Here is a 15,668-nt window from a genome sequence, read left to right on the forward strand (position 1 = left end):
AATGATGCATTTTAACAGGTTCCATCTTTACCTTCCTTTGCTTCAGTAGCCAGATAGACACATTTATAAAAAGCATATTTTAAAGCTCTGTTTTAGACATAATAATACTAGCTAACTATAGTTTAGGGTTACAAGAATGAGACTGGGTAGACCTGGGGTTCATGTAATATCCCCCCCCCCCTCTTCTGATAGAACTGTGAGGAAAAGTGTGGAAGTTTTTTTGCTTTCATCTCTCAGTAACGAAGGCTTAATATGGCATTTCAACTTGAGAACTTGTAATGAATTTAATCATGATTACTAGAAAGCAGCCAGTGTCAAAACATGGTTTTCAGAGCTGGCTTGTTTCCATTAACCATAATTAAAATTACTCATAGACTTGCATTCAGATGACATTAAATTGTGGTTTATCTAAAGAGGAAGCTTTTAATTTCTTCATAAATACTGGAAGACAAGGAAGAGTGGAAGGTATATGAGTTAAAGTTTTACTGTGGCTTGTCCTTGTAATGCTAAACCATGATTTCACATTATCTGCAAACCAGCTGAATTTATGAGGAGATAAAAAAAACTGGTTAAAAATCACATCTTTTGATGCAGTTGACTCAATTCAGAGCAAAGGTGATACCATTCTTGTTACAAGAATAAGCATCCATACTCTTGGACTAGTGCATTCCACCCTTTTCAGTATGTGATAGGAGAAAATCTAAAGCTTTCCATCATGGTATGTGACCATTTAGATATTGTTTGTATTAACTGTATCTAGTAAACAAGTCAGAATACTAGTAAGCCAAAATAAAATTACAGTTGAACCTCCATATCCATAGATCCTACATCCATGGGTTCTACCATCTACAGTTTGAAAATACAGTGGATCCTTTGTATCTGCTGGGGTATGGTTTCAAGACCCGCTGTGGATACCAAAATCTTGATGGTCGGGTCTCATAAATACTATGCATAGTAAAATGGTGTCCCTTATATAAAATGGCAAAATCAAGGTTTGCTTTTTGGAATTCATTTTTTAAAAATATTTTCAAATTGTGGATGTTTGAATCCATGGATAACGAATCTGTGGATATGAAATGCCAGCTGTATCTTAAAAAAATCCCTAAAACAAACCATGATTTTGCCATTTTATGTAAAAGACACCACTATATACAATGGGACGTGAGGGTCCATGGATTTTGGTAACCACAGAGGGTTCTGGAATCAAACCCCAGCAGGTACCAAGGGCTCATTGTAATATCTAAGCATAGTTGCTTAAAAAAAAAAAAGCAGTTCCCTGTTAATTAATTGCAAATCTGTAATTTATTACAAACCATGACTAGAAGCTTTACCTTTCTTCCTATCACATGTCCTATCACATGCAGAAGAAGATTATAGTCTATATTCTGTTACACCCCTACTCCTCCTTCAAAAGAGTTGGGTTTAGAAGTTTTCTTCTGCCAGCTGAAGAATCGTTTTGCCAATAGAGCTACTTCCACTGGATGATGAAAACCTTTGGTTCCTTCCAACTTTTGTTCATGAATCAGGAACAAAAATTTGTAGAGGGAAACATCAGAAAAAAACTGTTCCCCTTTAGCAAGCAACATCAAATTGAAATTGCTTAATTAAGTTGTACTGAAATCAGTGTTTTTCAAGTTAACTTTAACTGACTGCCAATGCTGGAAGCAGATTCTTGGACTGTGCTGCCTTTGGCTCAAATTAAGCCCTTAGATTTAATGTGCTGACAAAACTAAGAAATAGTTCTGAAATAAAAATTAAATGATGATGACCCTAGCAAAGCCTCTGTATCTGAAGTGACAGCAGTGGACTTTTTGAGCCAGTACAAAACTAACAAGGACTCTTGAAATTTTCAGGATTGGGAAATGGAGTGTTTAAACAATACACAAATTAACATGGAAATCACTCCTTTTTACCCAGGGTCACACAGTACACACACACACACACACACACACACACACACACACACACACCACTCTCTTCCATGCCAGCATTCTCTAAAGATGCCAGCCACAGATACTGGCAAAATGTAAGAAATAAACTCTTCTAGAACATGGCCACATAGCTCGAAAAAATCACAAAAAACTATGGATGCCGGCCATGAAAGCCTTCAACTCCACGGAGTGTATGTTGTCTGGTAATAACTGCAGCATAGTTCTTTTTTAAAAAAAAGATCTGTGGAATATGCTGTACTTAAATACTTTTTTCCCTTGCCAAATTTCAGCTACTAAAGTGAAAGAAAGTTAGAGTTGAATACTTCATCTGTATTACATAGGTCAAGAGGAGGGGAATTAGTCACAGGATTGCATTTTCTAGGTTAGGTAAAGCACAGTAGCATCCTCTGCTGGTTGTCAAAAGTACAATTGGGATACTGTCCTGTAATCTTCATCATCACTTGCAGGATGACCATAGGATCCCCATGTCTAATTTCACATACCAAATGTTCTGTAGCCAAAGAGATGCATGAGAACTTGAAAGAAAAACTTTTTGTAAGTGTTTCTTCAGGAGTACAATTTAAAACCTTCATTTAGAAAGGTACAGTAAAACCTGCCCTACAGAACTTAATAAAGTTTTATATTCTTTCTTTTTTTAAATGACTCTTTATTCTAAGCCTCAGAAGAAGAAGGTGGAAAGCCTTTCCAGTGTCCAATATGTGGCCTGGTGATAAAAAGGAAGAGTTACTGGAAGAGACACATGGTGATTCATACAGGCTTGAAAAGTCATCAGTGCCCTTTGTGTCCATTTCGCTGTGCACGCAAGGACAATCTGAAATCACATATGAAGGTAAGGTCAATGGAAACTGGCAATGTAGAGCTCTATTCCATAAGACTGTTGTCAGGGGTTTAATATGCAAGGCTAATAAAATTCAGCTTAAAAAAACCCCTCACTGGTAGAACCATTCTTGTGAATTCTTTTTGCTTGGGTGGTGACAGCAATAGTCTTATTGTTATCTGGAACAAATAGTTGTTCATTTTTGGTTACCATCCAGTGAACCCATTTGCCTGCAAGCAAGGGACTATACGCATACAACTAAGCACTGTAATTTTTTCCCCAGCAGGTCCATTGTGGCATGTGGTTTCCATGTCCCAATAAATATCAAAAAGACAAAGGAGGCTTTGCTTGATCAATGTCTTTTGGCCTAATTTGGGAGGGGAGGCAGATTTCTGGATTGTGAGGTGTTTGTTTTATTTTGATAAGGACTGTGAGATTTACTAGCTAGACTTTGGAGGGAAAATTGTATACTAAGAATGAAATAATTATTAACCAAGGAATTTGTTTTGGAATTTAAAACTGAACAGCACTCCCATTCTATCCACAAATCCCATTCATGGTTATTTCATACTTCTTTCATTTCAGCTGTATAATTTGGGGGGGGGGGTGCTATCTTTTTGGTTGTACTTTTGTTAAACAATTGAGAATCACAATTCCGTGCCAGGGTACTGTAAATGGCTCAGATATCTGATTGGTCAGAAGATAGAAATCTGCCTTTTGCCCTGTCTTGGTCTATTCAGTGCACACTTCTGCCTAATTACAATACCATGCTGTGTGGAGAAGGCAATGTGATTTAACATAATGCAAAGTGAGGGCAGATATGATGAAGGTACACTGTTTCAGAGTTTGACTCTGGAACATCGTTGTAGCTTGACTAAAAACTGATTCTCAGAAACTCATATTTTTTGTACATGCAAACGATATCCTACAAGGGACAACAAAAATTTCCAGTATTACCATGCAGCCACATTTCAGAGGGAAAAACAAAATAATACGTTTCATAACACACTTAAAATCCACCTATTCTGACCCAGTGCCCTCCACATACAGTAGACCACAGCTCCTGTCATTTGTAGCCAGCATGGCAAAGGCACAAAGTTGAGGAAGGCTGCTTTAAACCACGAGCAAGCTAGTAACAATAATAGAGCTTTTCTATCACATCTGATATTCTTGACTACCTAACAAAAATGCCAACCCTGTGTTTTCTCTACTTCCTTATGCTTACTTCTAAATGTACCATTTTGAATTACAGATGTCACTAACTGGAAATTTTCCACACTCTAGTCAGCAGCTCAGAATAATTAGACACAAAAATGCTTTTAGATGCCATCCACACTGCAGAAATAATCCATTTTGACATCACTTTAACTGCCGTGGCTCAGTACTGTGGAATTCTGAGAATTTTGCTCTGGCACCAGAGCTCTCTGACAGAAGGTTAAATATCTCACAAAACTACAACCCCCAGAACCCCATAGTCTTGCCATGGCAGTTTAAATGGTGTCAAACTGCATTATTTCTGCAGTGTGGATGCAACCTAAGATCAATAGACTTTCCTCCCAAGTAAATGTGCTAAGGTTTTGTGTTCACAGCAGAGTATTAAGACTAGGAGAGCTGGTTCATGGCACAAAAATATATAAATCTTTCTGAAAATTGTTGCTTCTGGAACTAAGTTGGGCAGCATTGTGCTTTTTAGTTTGCTATTGAATAATTCTGTGACTTTTAAATAGTGACCTCTGAACAAAAAGCTATATAGTAAAATATTCATCATGAAATTCTTGCATATATATAGAGAGAGCCAATTTAAGCTTGCAATACCAACTTCCCTTGTTAAGGTTACATAAGAGTGTCAAATGAGAAACAGAAGCCCACATAAAGACAAAGAAGAAAGACAACAATAGAATATAATATTTCCCCCCTTTAAATATGTATTACTATTAGTAATTTCTTTACATACTTATTCAGGTTCACCAACACCAGGACCGAGGAGAAACATTTCAGTGCCAGCTATGTCCGTTTACTTCCTCTCGCCACTTCAGCCTGAAACTCCACATGCGTTGCCATCAGCACTTCTTGAGGACAGAAGCCAAAGTGAAGGAAGAGGTCCCAGAAATGGATGTCAAGGTGTCACCGCTGCTAAACGACAACTCCAGATTGGGGCAGCAGGAAGACAGGGGGACTGAACAGGCAGGGGCTGCTGCAACAGCCTCAAAAACACCTGAGGCAGTTGGGCAGTCAGGAAGTACCATTCCTGCTCTGCTGGTGAAGGAAGAGCCCAAAGATGACAATGCCTCCACCCCATCCTATCCTCTCAGTGTTATTGACAGAATCACCACCAACAATACTAAGTTAAAAGACTCCATTGACTTTGTGACCAATACAACGTCAGCACTTTTCAGCCAGGATATCTCTGTCAAGATGGCTTCAGATTTTCTCATGAAACTCTCAGGTAGGGATGGATGCTGTTCATTTCTGATCTGTGCCATTTTCTCATTTTTAAACACTCATCATTCTATTCTGATCCATTTAAAATATCTTCTTAATGTCTGTGTTTAAACATACCTATCGAGCATATAGGCAGGGATGCAGTGGCTTAGTGGTTAAGACGCCAATTCTGATGATGGTTGGCAGTTCGAGGACCAAGTCACTAGTATCTATTTTATTGTTTGTATGTACAGCACTGTGCAAATCTACAGCGCTATATAAATAAAGCATAATAATAATAATAGTCCCAACTTCTGCCAACCTAGCAGTATGAAAGAATACAGATACAAGTAGATAAATAGTTACCACTTTGGTGGGAAGGTAACAGAATTTGGTGCAGTCGTGCTGGACACATGACCACCAGATCAGTCCTCGGACAATGCTGGCTCTTTGGCTTAGTAACAGAGATGAGCACTGCCCCTACAGTCAGTTACAACTAGACATTCATGTCAAGGGACTGCCTTTACCTTTACCTTTATAGAGCATATTAAATGTTATGTGTTTAAAGGAATATTTTCATTTGTTTTTACTGCTGATAACTATATCACAACCTTCAGTGAAGTACAAAATCCAGGGAATAGCTAAGATCCAGTCTTCACATTCATCTAAGAAGTGTAGATCAGATCATTTTGTACAGGAATTTGTGAAGTAATTTAAAAACAGACTACAATTCTTCCTCTTCCCTAAATCTTGTCATGTTTGTGCCCCTGTTTTGTGATTTGAATATAGCTGCTTCATATCCATGTTTACACTGATAATGTAATAACGTAACCCACCACGAAGTGAAGCCTCTGAAATATATAGACATTTATTGTGGCATATTTTTTTGTCTGCTTCATTGTGTATTTAGTCCATAGTTAGCATTTATGCTAGAAAAATACTGCAGTCCTTTACACCAGGGATGGATCATTTTGCCAGGGCCAAATTCTCTCATTGTCAGCATTCAATATAGTCTGCACCAGGCTTAGAAATGGCAAAATATGTGGGTAAAAAATGGGGGGAGGGAATCATGATTGCATGTTTATTTCCAACTTTGATTTTTAAAAATTTTGGGCAGAATAGAGGGTTAAGGAACCCAAACCATTTTAAGCCCCCATCCTGGCACACATTGCCCATCTCTGCTGTACTCACTTACCTTAAGAAACCTTTGAGTAGGCTCCAAAGATTACACTGTAAATATGTCTTTAAGTTGCTACAAAAGCTGCATCTTTAGAAGTAACTATGATAAATGGTCCCAGTGTCTGGAATTGAGCATTTAAAAGGACATCTGAATTTGCTATCAATTGTTTATGCATTGGCCATATGGCTGGACTGATATCTAAGGTCTTCTGGGGCTAGAACAGCAGGTAGGCAAATTACTAACTTGTGCACCTAGTCTGGGGTATCAGCAATGGGATATCTTGCATTATTATGTATTAGATTTATGTTGCTTTCCATGTATACCCAATTTAAATAAATATATACCATACCTTTGGGCCATTGCATATAATAGTAGTAGTAATAATAATAATAATAATAATAATAATAATACAGTTTGTGATAATGGAAAACAGGCCAAAAATATGTTTGTTGACTGTGAGTGGAGGGTCTAGATGCTGAATACTCTTCTCTCTTAATGTCATTTTTATTCAGAAATTGACACATTACTCTTTAGTGTTTAGCAGACAGGAATACTAAGGACCCAGTCTTGCATTTTTCATGCAAAAAGCCCCTTGTGCTTATTTTACAGTGTCTTAACAGAAGGTCCTGAAGCCTGACTTGTGTGCAGTGTTACCTAGCAACATGTTATAATGTCACTGAAGGAGTAAGATATATCTCTAAGATGAAAATGTAAACTTGGTAGATATGTCAATGCCACACAAGGGGAGAAATATTATGTTAAAAGAAGAAATTAAACCCATTGATCAGAGCAATGTGTATCTAAAATACTGTGTGTGGAGCCCTACGTTTGACCAGCACCATGATACTTAACAGCCCATAAAGCAGTAGGCAATTATGTTTTATTTAGTGGGGCTTACAAGTTTTACTGCCTGTGTTTTTAGAAAGCATTTCCATTTGTTATAATATGAACAACAACAATAACAACAAAGGAGAGGTACATGAGAGGTACCTCCCCCCCCCAACAAAAAAAAAGAAACCCTCCTTGGTTTGGCCTAGATCAGTAGATTGCAGGCTTCTCTCCAAATGAGCAAAATGAAGGGGTAATTAAAGAAATGAAAAGGTGCCAAGGCTAGGCAGTTGTATATCGGATTGGTAAAATCTGCTTATACTGCCCCTGCAGTCATTATTCAAGGAATCTGTTGGTGGCAAATTCCCCCTGTTACTCCACAGGGCTCTTGCTTCTGTTGTTCTAAAGCCTGAGAGATCTAAAATGATGTGTGTGTATGTGTGTCTGCTGTTAAGTGGAACTCCAAAGGAAGTTTCAGAGGACTGGATCTACACTGCAAAATTAATGCAGTTTGACACCATTTTAACTGCCATGGTCCAGTGCTATGGAATTCGGTGATTTGCAGTTTTGTGAGATATTCAGCCTTCTCTGTCAGAGAGCTCTGGTGCCACAATAAGCTACAAATCTCAGGATTCAATAGGATAGAAGCCATGATAGTTAAAGCAGTGTCAAACTACATTGATTCTGCAGTGTGGCAGCAGCCCAGAATAGGTTGTAAGGTTTTTTAATTCTGATGTAGCGCTTCTTCCTGACAATTGTATAGCTAAAAGTGTACTCTAGAAGAGACAGCCAAAACATGTAGGTTAATACATCTGATGTGAAGTGGACACTTCTCCTTAATTTCTGAGAAGGAATGGATGCTGTTGAATTAAATATTCTATCTAAAGCTATAAATGCCTTCAAGAGACTTTCAACTATACCTCCACCCCCACCCCAATATATTCTTTTGTCTATTAGCATACTTCTATATAATGCCATTGATTTCATGAAAGAATAAGGCTCCCTGTTTTGTCCAGTATAGGTAAATCAATCTTCGTGGTTGAGAAACATGAGAAATCTTGGATGCAAGAAAAGGAAAACCCAGCAAATAATTTCACAGTAATGCCTCTATACGTGCACACACCCTTTTCTTCCTTATGTCAGAGATGTTGGGATTACAGCTCATGGCCTTCCACTTCTGTGAGTGGTTGCCCCTTGTGGTGGACCATCAGCTCCACAGCTTGAAGCATTGTGACAGTGAAGCACAGACCAATCCTCCCTACTCATTTGTTTTGGACTTTGATTCCAGTCAGCCCAAGCCAGCATGAATAATGGTCAGGAATGCTGGGAGTTATTGATTGAGACAAGTAGTCTCCCTGGCTCTGTTGTGTTCTGAGTATCTTGATTCCCAGGTTGATTCTTTGGCCCCTACCTCCCTTGATCAAGTTCTGGCCTTCTCCTGGCAGCTGACTCTGCCTACGTTGATCATCCTGTTCTGATAACACTCTATTTTCCTGTCTTAATCTTGCACCAATCAATAACACAGTTCCTTTGGATATCATTTCTCTCCCTATCTTGTCAGCTGTAAGTTTTATTATTTCATTATTTCTCTTTTGTAAGCTAACATAGGATCACAGTCTATGGCGGGATACAGACGGGCAAAAAGGGGTGTATTCATGACGTCATGAAGGTAGAGCCTTCAGACGGCCCTTACCTGAATGCCGTCATGAACGCGCCCCCCGCACGCCCCAAGCGGGAAGAAGCGGCATTAAAAAGGTGCTGCTTTTTTCCGCTTCTTTTCCGTTTGATGCGCAGCTGCGCAGCTCCGTCTGTAAGCTGCTGCACCGGTACGCCAGAATTGGCACGCCGCAAATATAAGTTGCCCATTTAAAAGCTCCGTGTCAGCTGCGTCACATATTGGGTCGGGGTCCGGGACATGCGTGGTTTGCAGTCAGGCTTTAATTGCAGCGTCCGCTGCCATGCAGCTGTGGAAGCTGCGGCACAGCTGCAGCGCATTTTAAGTCTCGTAACCCTAACCCTAGAGCTCCATGTGCGCATGCATTGCTGGAATCGCGGGAAGCTGTAAGTTTTGCCGGTGGATGTTTTGGTTGTAGAAAGTGATAAGGGAAAGTTTGGAATTTAAAGTGACCCCCTACACACATTCCTGCGCCATTTTCACCTGGGAACGGGCACAGTTCGGCTGCTCCTGGCACAGCTGTGTGGCGGCTCCCCTTTGGCACCAGGCAGGATGGCTCAGCCATCCACCAGCACCCCGAAAAAAGGCAGGGGGACGTCTTGGTCTCATGCGGAGCGTGTGAGGGTCCCGGCGGGCCAGCCAGCCAGAGCGGAGCCTGTGGCGGTGGAGAAAGAGGACGAGGATGAGACCCCGGAACTTGAATGTGCCCAAGACCTTTCGCCTCCCAGGGCATGTGTTCCCTCCCAGCCCTATCTACTCTAGTCTACCCTTCTTGTTCCCTCCTCCCACCATGCCTGGCTCACTGGTCCCCAAACCAGCAGTGTCCAAACTCTGTCCTTCCAGGTGTTTGGACTTCATCTCCCAGAATCCCCAGACACCTTGCCCTGTGGTCTGGGATTCTGGGAGATGAAGTCCAAACGCCTGGAAGGACAGAGTTTGGACATTGCTACCTCCCAGCACTCCTGCCTAGCTTTAGACTGCACAGTTGCGCCTAAGCTGTCACATTCACACTCACAGCCACACTGCCGCAGTTGCGCATAATGAACCACACAAATTTTTTTAAAAATAAATTTTTTTATTAATAACAACACTAAAAAATTTTTCTATATACAATATGTACAAAGGGAAGGGGGATGGTAAAGGGTGGTGGTGAAGGGGGGATGGCAGAGGGGGCAGGGGAGGGAAGCTGCTTCAGGGAGGGGGAGGAGGCGGTGGGGCGGGCAGCTGGCGGAGGAGTTCCCGGAGGGTCTCTTCCATGGAGGAGACTCTCTCCGCCAGCTTGTCCACCTTCTCCTCCAGGGCAGCGAACCTCCTCTCCGTCCGGTTCTCTGTGGGGGGAAAAGAAAGAGGATGGCTAGGGTCAGCCTGTGGAGCCCATCACCCACTCCCACAGGCAGGGTTTCTGGGTGCCCCCGCTCCCTTCCCTGGGTTCACCTCCGCACTTACCTTGCTGCCGGGCTTGGAGGACTCGATCCAGGGTCCTGGCATCAAGGGCCAAGTCCCCTGGCTCTGCTGGCAGGCGGCGGCTCGGGCCAGGCTCCTCAGCGGCGGCGACAGCAGCAAGGACTTCAAGCCCTGCAAAAGAGGAAGAAAAGGCCCAAGTTACCATGCTGGCATGGCAGACGAGGGCATAAGTGTCGTGGGGGCTGCAGTCAGGCAACCCCCACCCCTCACCCTAGGGACCTACCTGCCGCCAGAGGAGCCTGCTCTGGCTGTGGAGGGGCCACAGCAGCTGGTCCTGGCTGTGGGCCACCCTCGGGGACATCCTCGTCCCCCGAGGATGGTGGAGAGGGCGACCTGGAACGGTGCCCTCCCTCCGCCTCCGCCTCCGCCTCGGCCGCACGCCTGCAGAAGGGAAGAGGAGGGATGGCATTGGCACCATGCAGGAAGGAGAGGAGGGCAAGGGAAGGGTCAAGGAGGGGAGGACAGGGCATGGCAAGAGCTCTGACTTACGTGGAGGACGGCGATCTTCCAGTCTGGGCCTATCTCCCCTGACCCACAGGTCCTTCAGCCGCGAGAAGAATGGTGGCCGCCTGTCAACCGGGGGCTCCTCTCCGAAATCCTCAAGGGTTTCAAAGAATGCTGCCTTGAGAGTTTTAAACTTCACTTTACATTGGTGCAGCGTTCTTTGAAACCCTTGGTTTCGGAGGGCACGAGATGACTCTAGAAAATGCCCCCGGTTGGGCTTGTTGGTGCTGGCCATCACCCTCCTCGCAGCTGCCTGTGGCATCAGGGAGTCCAGGAGGATCCCGACCTCCTCATCGGTCCAATAGGCGAATTGGACCGGGACCCTCCTGCGTGGCGCTGCCATGTTGATCGCCATCCTGGGGTCTTGCACAGTTGCGCACAGGTATATATGGGCACCTGCGGCTCAGGGCCGTTAGGCCAAGGTGGTCCTAGGCCAATGATAGCTTTCAGAGGAGCAGTTTGAATCTGTCCCCCAATAGATGCCCTCTAGGTGCCCTACTGATACATTCAAATGGGCCATTAGGAAACCTTGAATTTGAGGGGGATTGATACATTGTCAAAGGGGCAATTGGCAGTTGGAGCTGATGTATCTTTTAGACCCAGGAAAACAGGCGCCAGGAGACCTTTTGTGTGTGTGTGTTTGTGTGTGTCCCCCTCAGGCACGTGGCAAAACATGCCCACAGCACAGATCAGGAATGATAGGCAGACACAGGCTGTGGATAATGGGATACATTTATTCATGTGCTTATGCTATTACAGGACATTGCACTCTGACATCACAGATGATGGCATAGGAGCCATCCTTCAGATTCTCCTTGTCAGAAAAAAATCTGCCAGGGCATTCCTCACAGTCTCCCCTGCTTTCTTCTTCTCTTTCTCTTGAGCCTCTGTGATTGGTGCCAGGGTGGGCAGCACAAAACGGCGCCTATATCGCATGCCCTCATCCAGGACCCTGCCCTTGGTCTCACAGATGTTGTGCAGAATGACACATGATGCCAGGATGGGCACCACGTTCTCCTCTGCCACCAGCAGTGGGGCAGTGAGACAGCGCCATCTCGCCTTCAATCTGCCAGACGATCTCTCCACGGCCCCCCTCACGCGATTCAACTTCTTGTTGAAGAGCTTCTGTTTGGGAGTGCGGGGTGTCTTAAACGATGTCATGAGCCACTTCCGAATGGGGTAGGCACAGTCAGCCAGTATCAGGGGCCCGATCTGCTGGCCTCTGATGTTGATGCTGGGGTTCCCTTGCACATAGATGCCAGCCTCCATGGCCTCGTAGATGAGAGAATTCCGTGCCACCCTGGCATCGTGGGCTGACCCATGTCATCCGAGCTCCACGTCCACAAATCTTCCTGTGTGGTCACATGTCCCTTGCAGGATGACAGAATAGGAGCCCCTTCTGTTGACATAGGCATTCCTCAGCCCCAAGGGTGGTATGATCAGGCAGTGGCACCCGTCCATGAGGCCAACCACTTGTGGGAAGCCGCGGCGACCAAAGGCATCCATAATCTGTGGGGGAAAGGAAGGGAGAGAAACAGAGGAATTGAGATGACAACTCTTTTACACATGCGCAACTGCACCATAGCAAGAACAGCAAATGTACAGTGAGGGGGTGACACTTGACACAGAATATCACAGAGCTGCCAAAGATGAAAGGGAAGGTGGTCTGGCTGTCCCTACCTCACGTGCGTTCCCCAGGTACACGGTCCGTGACAGCAGCAGCTTCTCCATGGCCAGGGCAAACTCCACCACGATCTCCCCCACGGTGGCAACGCCAGTCCCAAACAGCGCCCCCGTCACAATGTAGCTGGACTTGTGTGCCAGTGAAAAGACACCAATGGCCACTCTCTTCTCCACCGGGATGGCTTTCCTCATCACTGTGTCTGCCTTCTCCAGTTCTGGGCGCAGGATGCCCACTAGCCTGTGGAAGAGGGCACGGGGCATTCGGAAGAAATGCCTCCATTGCTCATCAGACCATATGGTTGACACAAAGTTGTCCCACAAGTCTTGGGATGCAGGGACCTTCCAGCATCGGCGGAGGCGTGCCACTCTGGCCAGGGCCATGGCACCGCCAACAGTAGCCTGATGAAGTGCTATGGCAGCCACTGCCGTGCGCTGTTCTGTGTCATCATCATCATCACTGCTGCTGTCATCCAAGTCTACAGCTGTTATGGTGGTGGATGATGGGACCTCCATTGCAGCGGCAATGGAGGCGGAGGGGGCGGAGGGGGCAGAGGGGGCAGAGGGGGCAAAGGAGGCGGAGAAGACGGCGGTGGCACCGGCGACAGCTGTGGCTGTGGATTGCAGCTTCAGGAAGACCACAGGGAACAAAGGAGAGGAGGCATCCATGATGCCAGTGGTGGCACTCGCAATGCGCAAGCGGGCAAGGATGCGAACACCAGCTTATCACCAGCTGGCAGGAGGCCACCTTTGTTCTTGGGCAGGGCGGGGAAAAAAGTTTAAAGGGGCCTGGCGCTTTAAATGTGCACATGCACATTCCGCAGCCGGCAAAAGGGAAATTGCTGGCTGCTGCTGGAGTGCCGCAGCTGCGCACTTCTCATGCGGCAAAAGAAAAAAAAAAGCCGCGGTTTGGGCCGCCCGTGCGGAAGCTGCCCCTTTCTTTGCGGCGTCCTCCGAGGCGGCGGTATGGAAGCTGCGGGTCTGAAACGGACCCAGGTGAGGCATCTTCACTGCCCCCCGTGTGGAAGCCCCAACACCTGAAGCACGTCCCTGGGGCGGGCGGTCTGGAGGCTCCGTATTCAGCAGAATACACCTCCAAGACGTCTTCCCCTGCCCGTCTGTATCCCGCCTATGTCTTTCTTTCCATCGCTAATTGGTTATGTAAACTGTATACTGAAGCAAATCCTTTATTGACTGTAATTAATAACAGTGCTTGAAAAGCATTTCTAGACTTTTTTCCCGTTATTGCCTTGACCTCTTGACTCACATGATTGGTCATCTACAAGCCCTCAAACACGCACCCTAGTAAAGGATGAAAAGGCTTTGATGGTTTGAAGATGAAAAACATAAGGCCCTTTCATCCTGAGTTTGGGCTCTGGAACTCAGTAAAAGAACAGTTGCTATTCAGTTGTCCCAGGGAATGCAGGCATTTTCTTTTAAGCAAACTACATTCTCAGCACAAGTGCATACTGGTGTTGTTCTTTTTTTTTTTTTTTGGGGGGGGGGGGGCAGACTCCAGCCCAGTGCATTCATTGCAGTAGTTTTTGTGATTTGGTCAGTTCCTTCCTTCCACAAGTGCCTGTTTTCCCATAACAACACCAATAATGAGCATCACAGCTCCATCTACCTTCTTCTGGCACTGTCTGGTGCAATGGTTAGAGGGTTAGATAAGGATTTGGGTGATCCATGTTCAAGTCTTCAATAAACTGTGAAACTCGGTGAGTAACCTTGGGCCAATCACAGTCTCAGCCAGACCTATCTCAAAGGGTTGTTGTGAGGATAAATTGGGGGAGTACAGTGGCATGTAGGCTGCCTTGAGATCTTTGAGGCAGAAGTGGGATATAGATATAACACATAAGCAATTATCTATGTCTATGTTTTTGTGGCCTTTTAGATTTTTATTTTATATCTGAGAGGTGATAGGTTCCCTCATTGTACCACAAAAACATATAGAATGCACTACCCTAGGCAATAGTCGATCATGTTCAGAATTTTTCCATTCTGCTTCATTATTTTTCTCAATCTCTCTTTTTTCATACGTGTAATGTCTCTGCCACTGGAGTCCTTCATGGTTTTCTGTGATACATTACAATTTGGATAAGTGGTAATTTTTTTAGAGAGATGGTAGTTTCTGCCTCAGTAATTTGCAATATTTTGTTGCAATATTTGGTGTATCTTCTAAGACCTCTCCAATTCAATTCTTTGTAGAGTTCCTTCTGTAGTCCCAAACCCAGGAGTTTATCCGTGTTTTGTTGCTCCTGTGAGCTTGCTGCCTTCTGTTAGTGCCTTCACACACTTAATTAAATCTGTTTCTCCCTTTCTCTTAACAGCTGCAAATCAAAAGGAGCCCTTGACTCCAACATTCAAAGTAAAAGACGAACCGATAGATGAGGAAAATCCAAGCCCCACTTTGCCTAAATCCAGTTATGTTTTCAGCCATGAACCTGAAACGTCATCTCCAAGCATTCCCGAGGAGAATCTCAAATCACAGGAAGTGCCAGCAAATGTATTACAGCAGGACATGTCAGTTAAAGCAGCATCTGAACTTCTCATGAAGTTATCAGGTAGCTAATTTACTTAAGCCTGAATTCCTCTTCTTACTGTAAAGTTGAAATTGACTCTATTATCTAATTCTTGTGGTGCATAGATATTGGCTTTCTAACAACTATTATCAAATAAAGGTAAAATAATTCAAATTTTTTCTTCATGGTCTCTGTGAAGCACACAAATGGGTTAGTCTGCACCTGCGCAGCATTTCTGGATCCTACTGTAACCGCTAGGGAAGACTTTTTGGCAGTAGCTCTGCCCACCCTCTATATAGGCAGGATGTCTTCCTGCCCTTTCTCAGTTCCTTTTGTCTGCCGCGTGAGCAGCTTAGGAAGCTCGCTCAGGAATCACTCCTTCCTTAGCTTTCCCTTTCGTTTCACTGTGTTTGCTCTGACTTTGTTTGACTCTGACTACTCTTTTGGATTGTGACTTGGACTTGGTTTGGATTCGGATTAACAGTAACACTCGGACTCCTTGACAATTCTCTCTCTTCATCCCTTGGCTTTGGTCTAAAGATGTCTGCACACTCTTTTAAGGCCAGGTCAGGAAGAATAGGGAGATGTGCCTGAGATCCATGCTCTACGAGCAAATTCTGAAGTC

At 44.4% G+C, this 15,668-nt stretch overlaps 1 protein-coding gene across 3 annotated transcripts in view; it reads left to right on the forward strand.

The window, feature by feature from the left end:
* Positions 1-15,668, forward strand: part of ZNF827 (zinc finger protein 827) — a 154,035-nt gene that overhangs the window by 52,273 nt on the left and 86,094 nt on the right. For all 3 annotated transcript variants that reach the window (XM_089525729.1, XM_089525731.1, XM_089525730.1), the window contains exons 3-5: positions 2,609-2,781; positions 4,732-5,215; positions 14,852-15,085. In XM_089525729.1, coding sequence (XP_089381855.1) covers positions 2,609-2,781; positions 4,732-5,215; positions 14,852-15,085 — 891 coding nt within the window. The remainder of the gene's footprint in view (positions 1-2,608; positions 2,782-4,731; positions 5,216-14,851; positions 15,086-15,668) is intronic.

The sequence above is a fragment of the Sceloporus occidentalis genome, unplaced genomic scaffold (assembly GCF_023333645.1).
Source record: "Sceloporus occidentalis isolate IW3139 unplaced genomic scaffold, rSceOcc1.0.p SCAF_5, whole genome shotgun sequence".
NCBI lineage: Eukaryota > Metazoa > Chordata > Lepidosauria > Squamata > Phrynosomatidae > Sceloporus > Sceloporus occidentalis.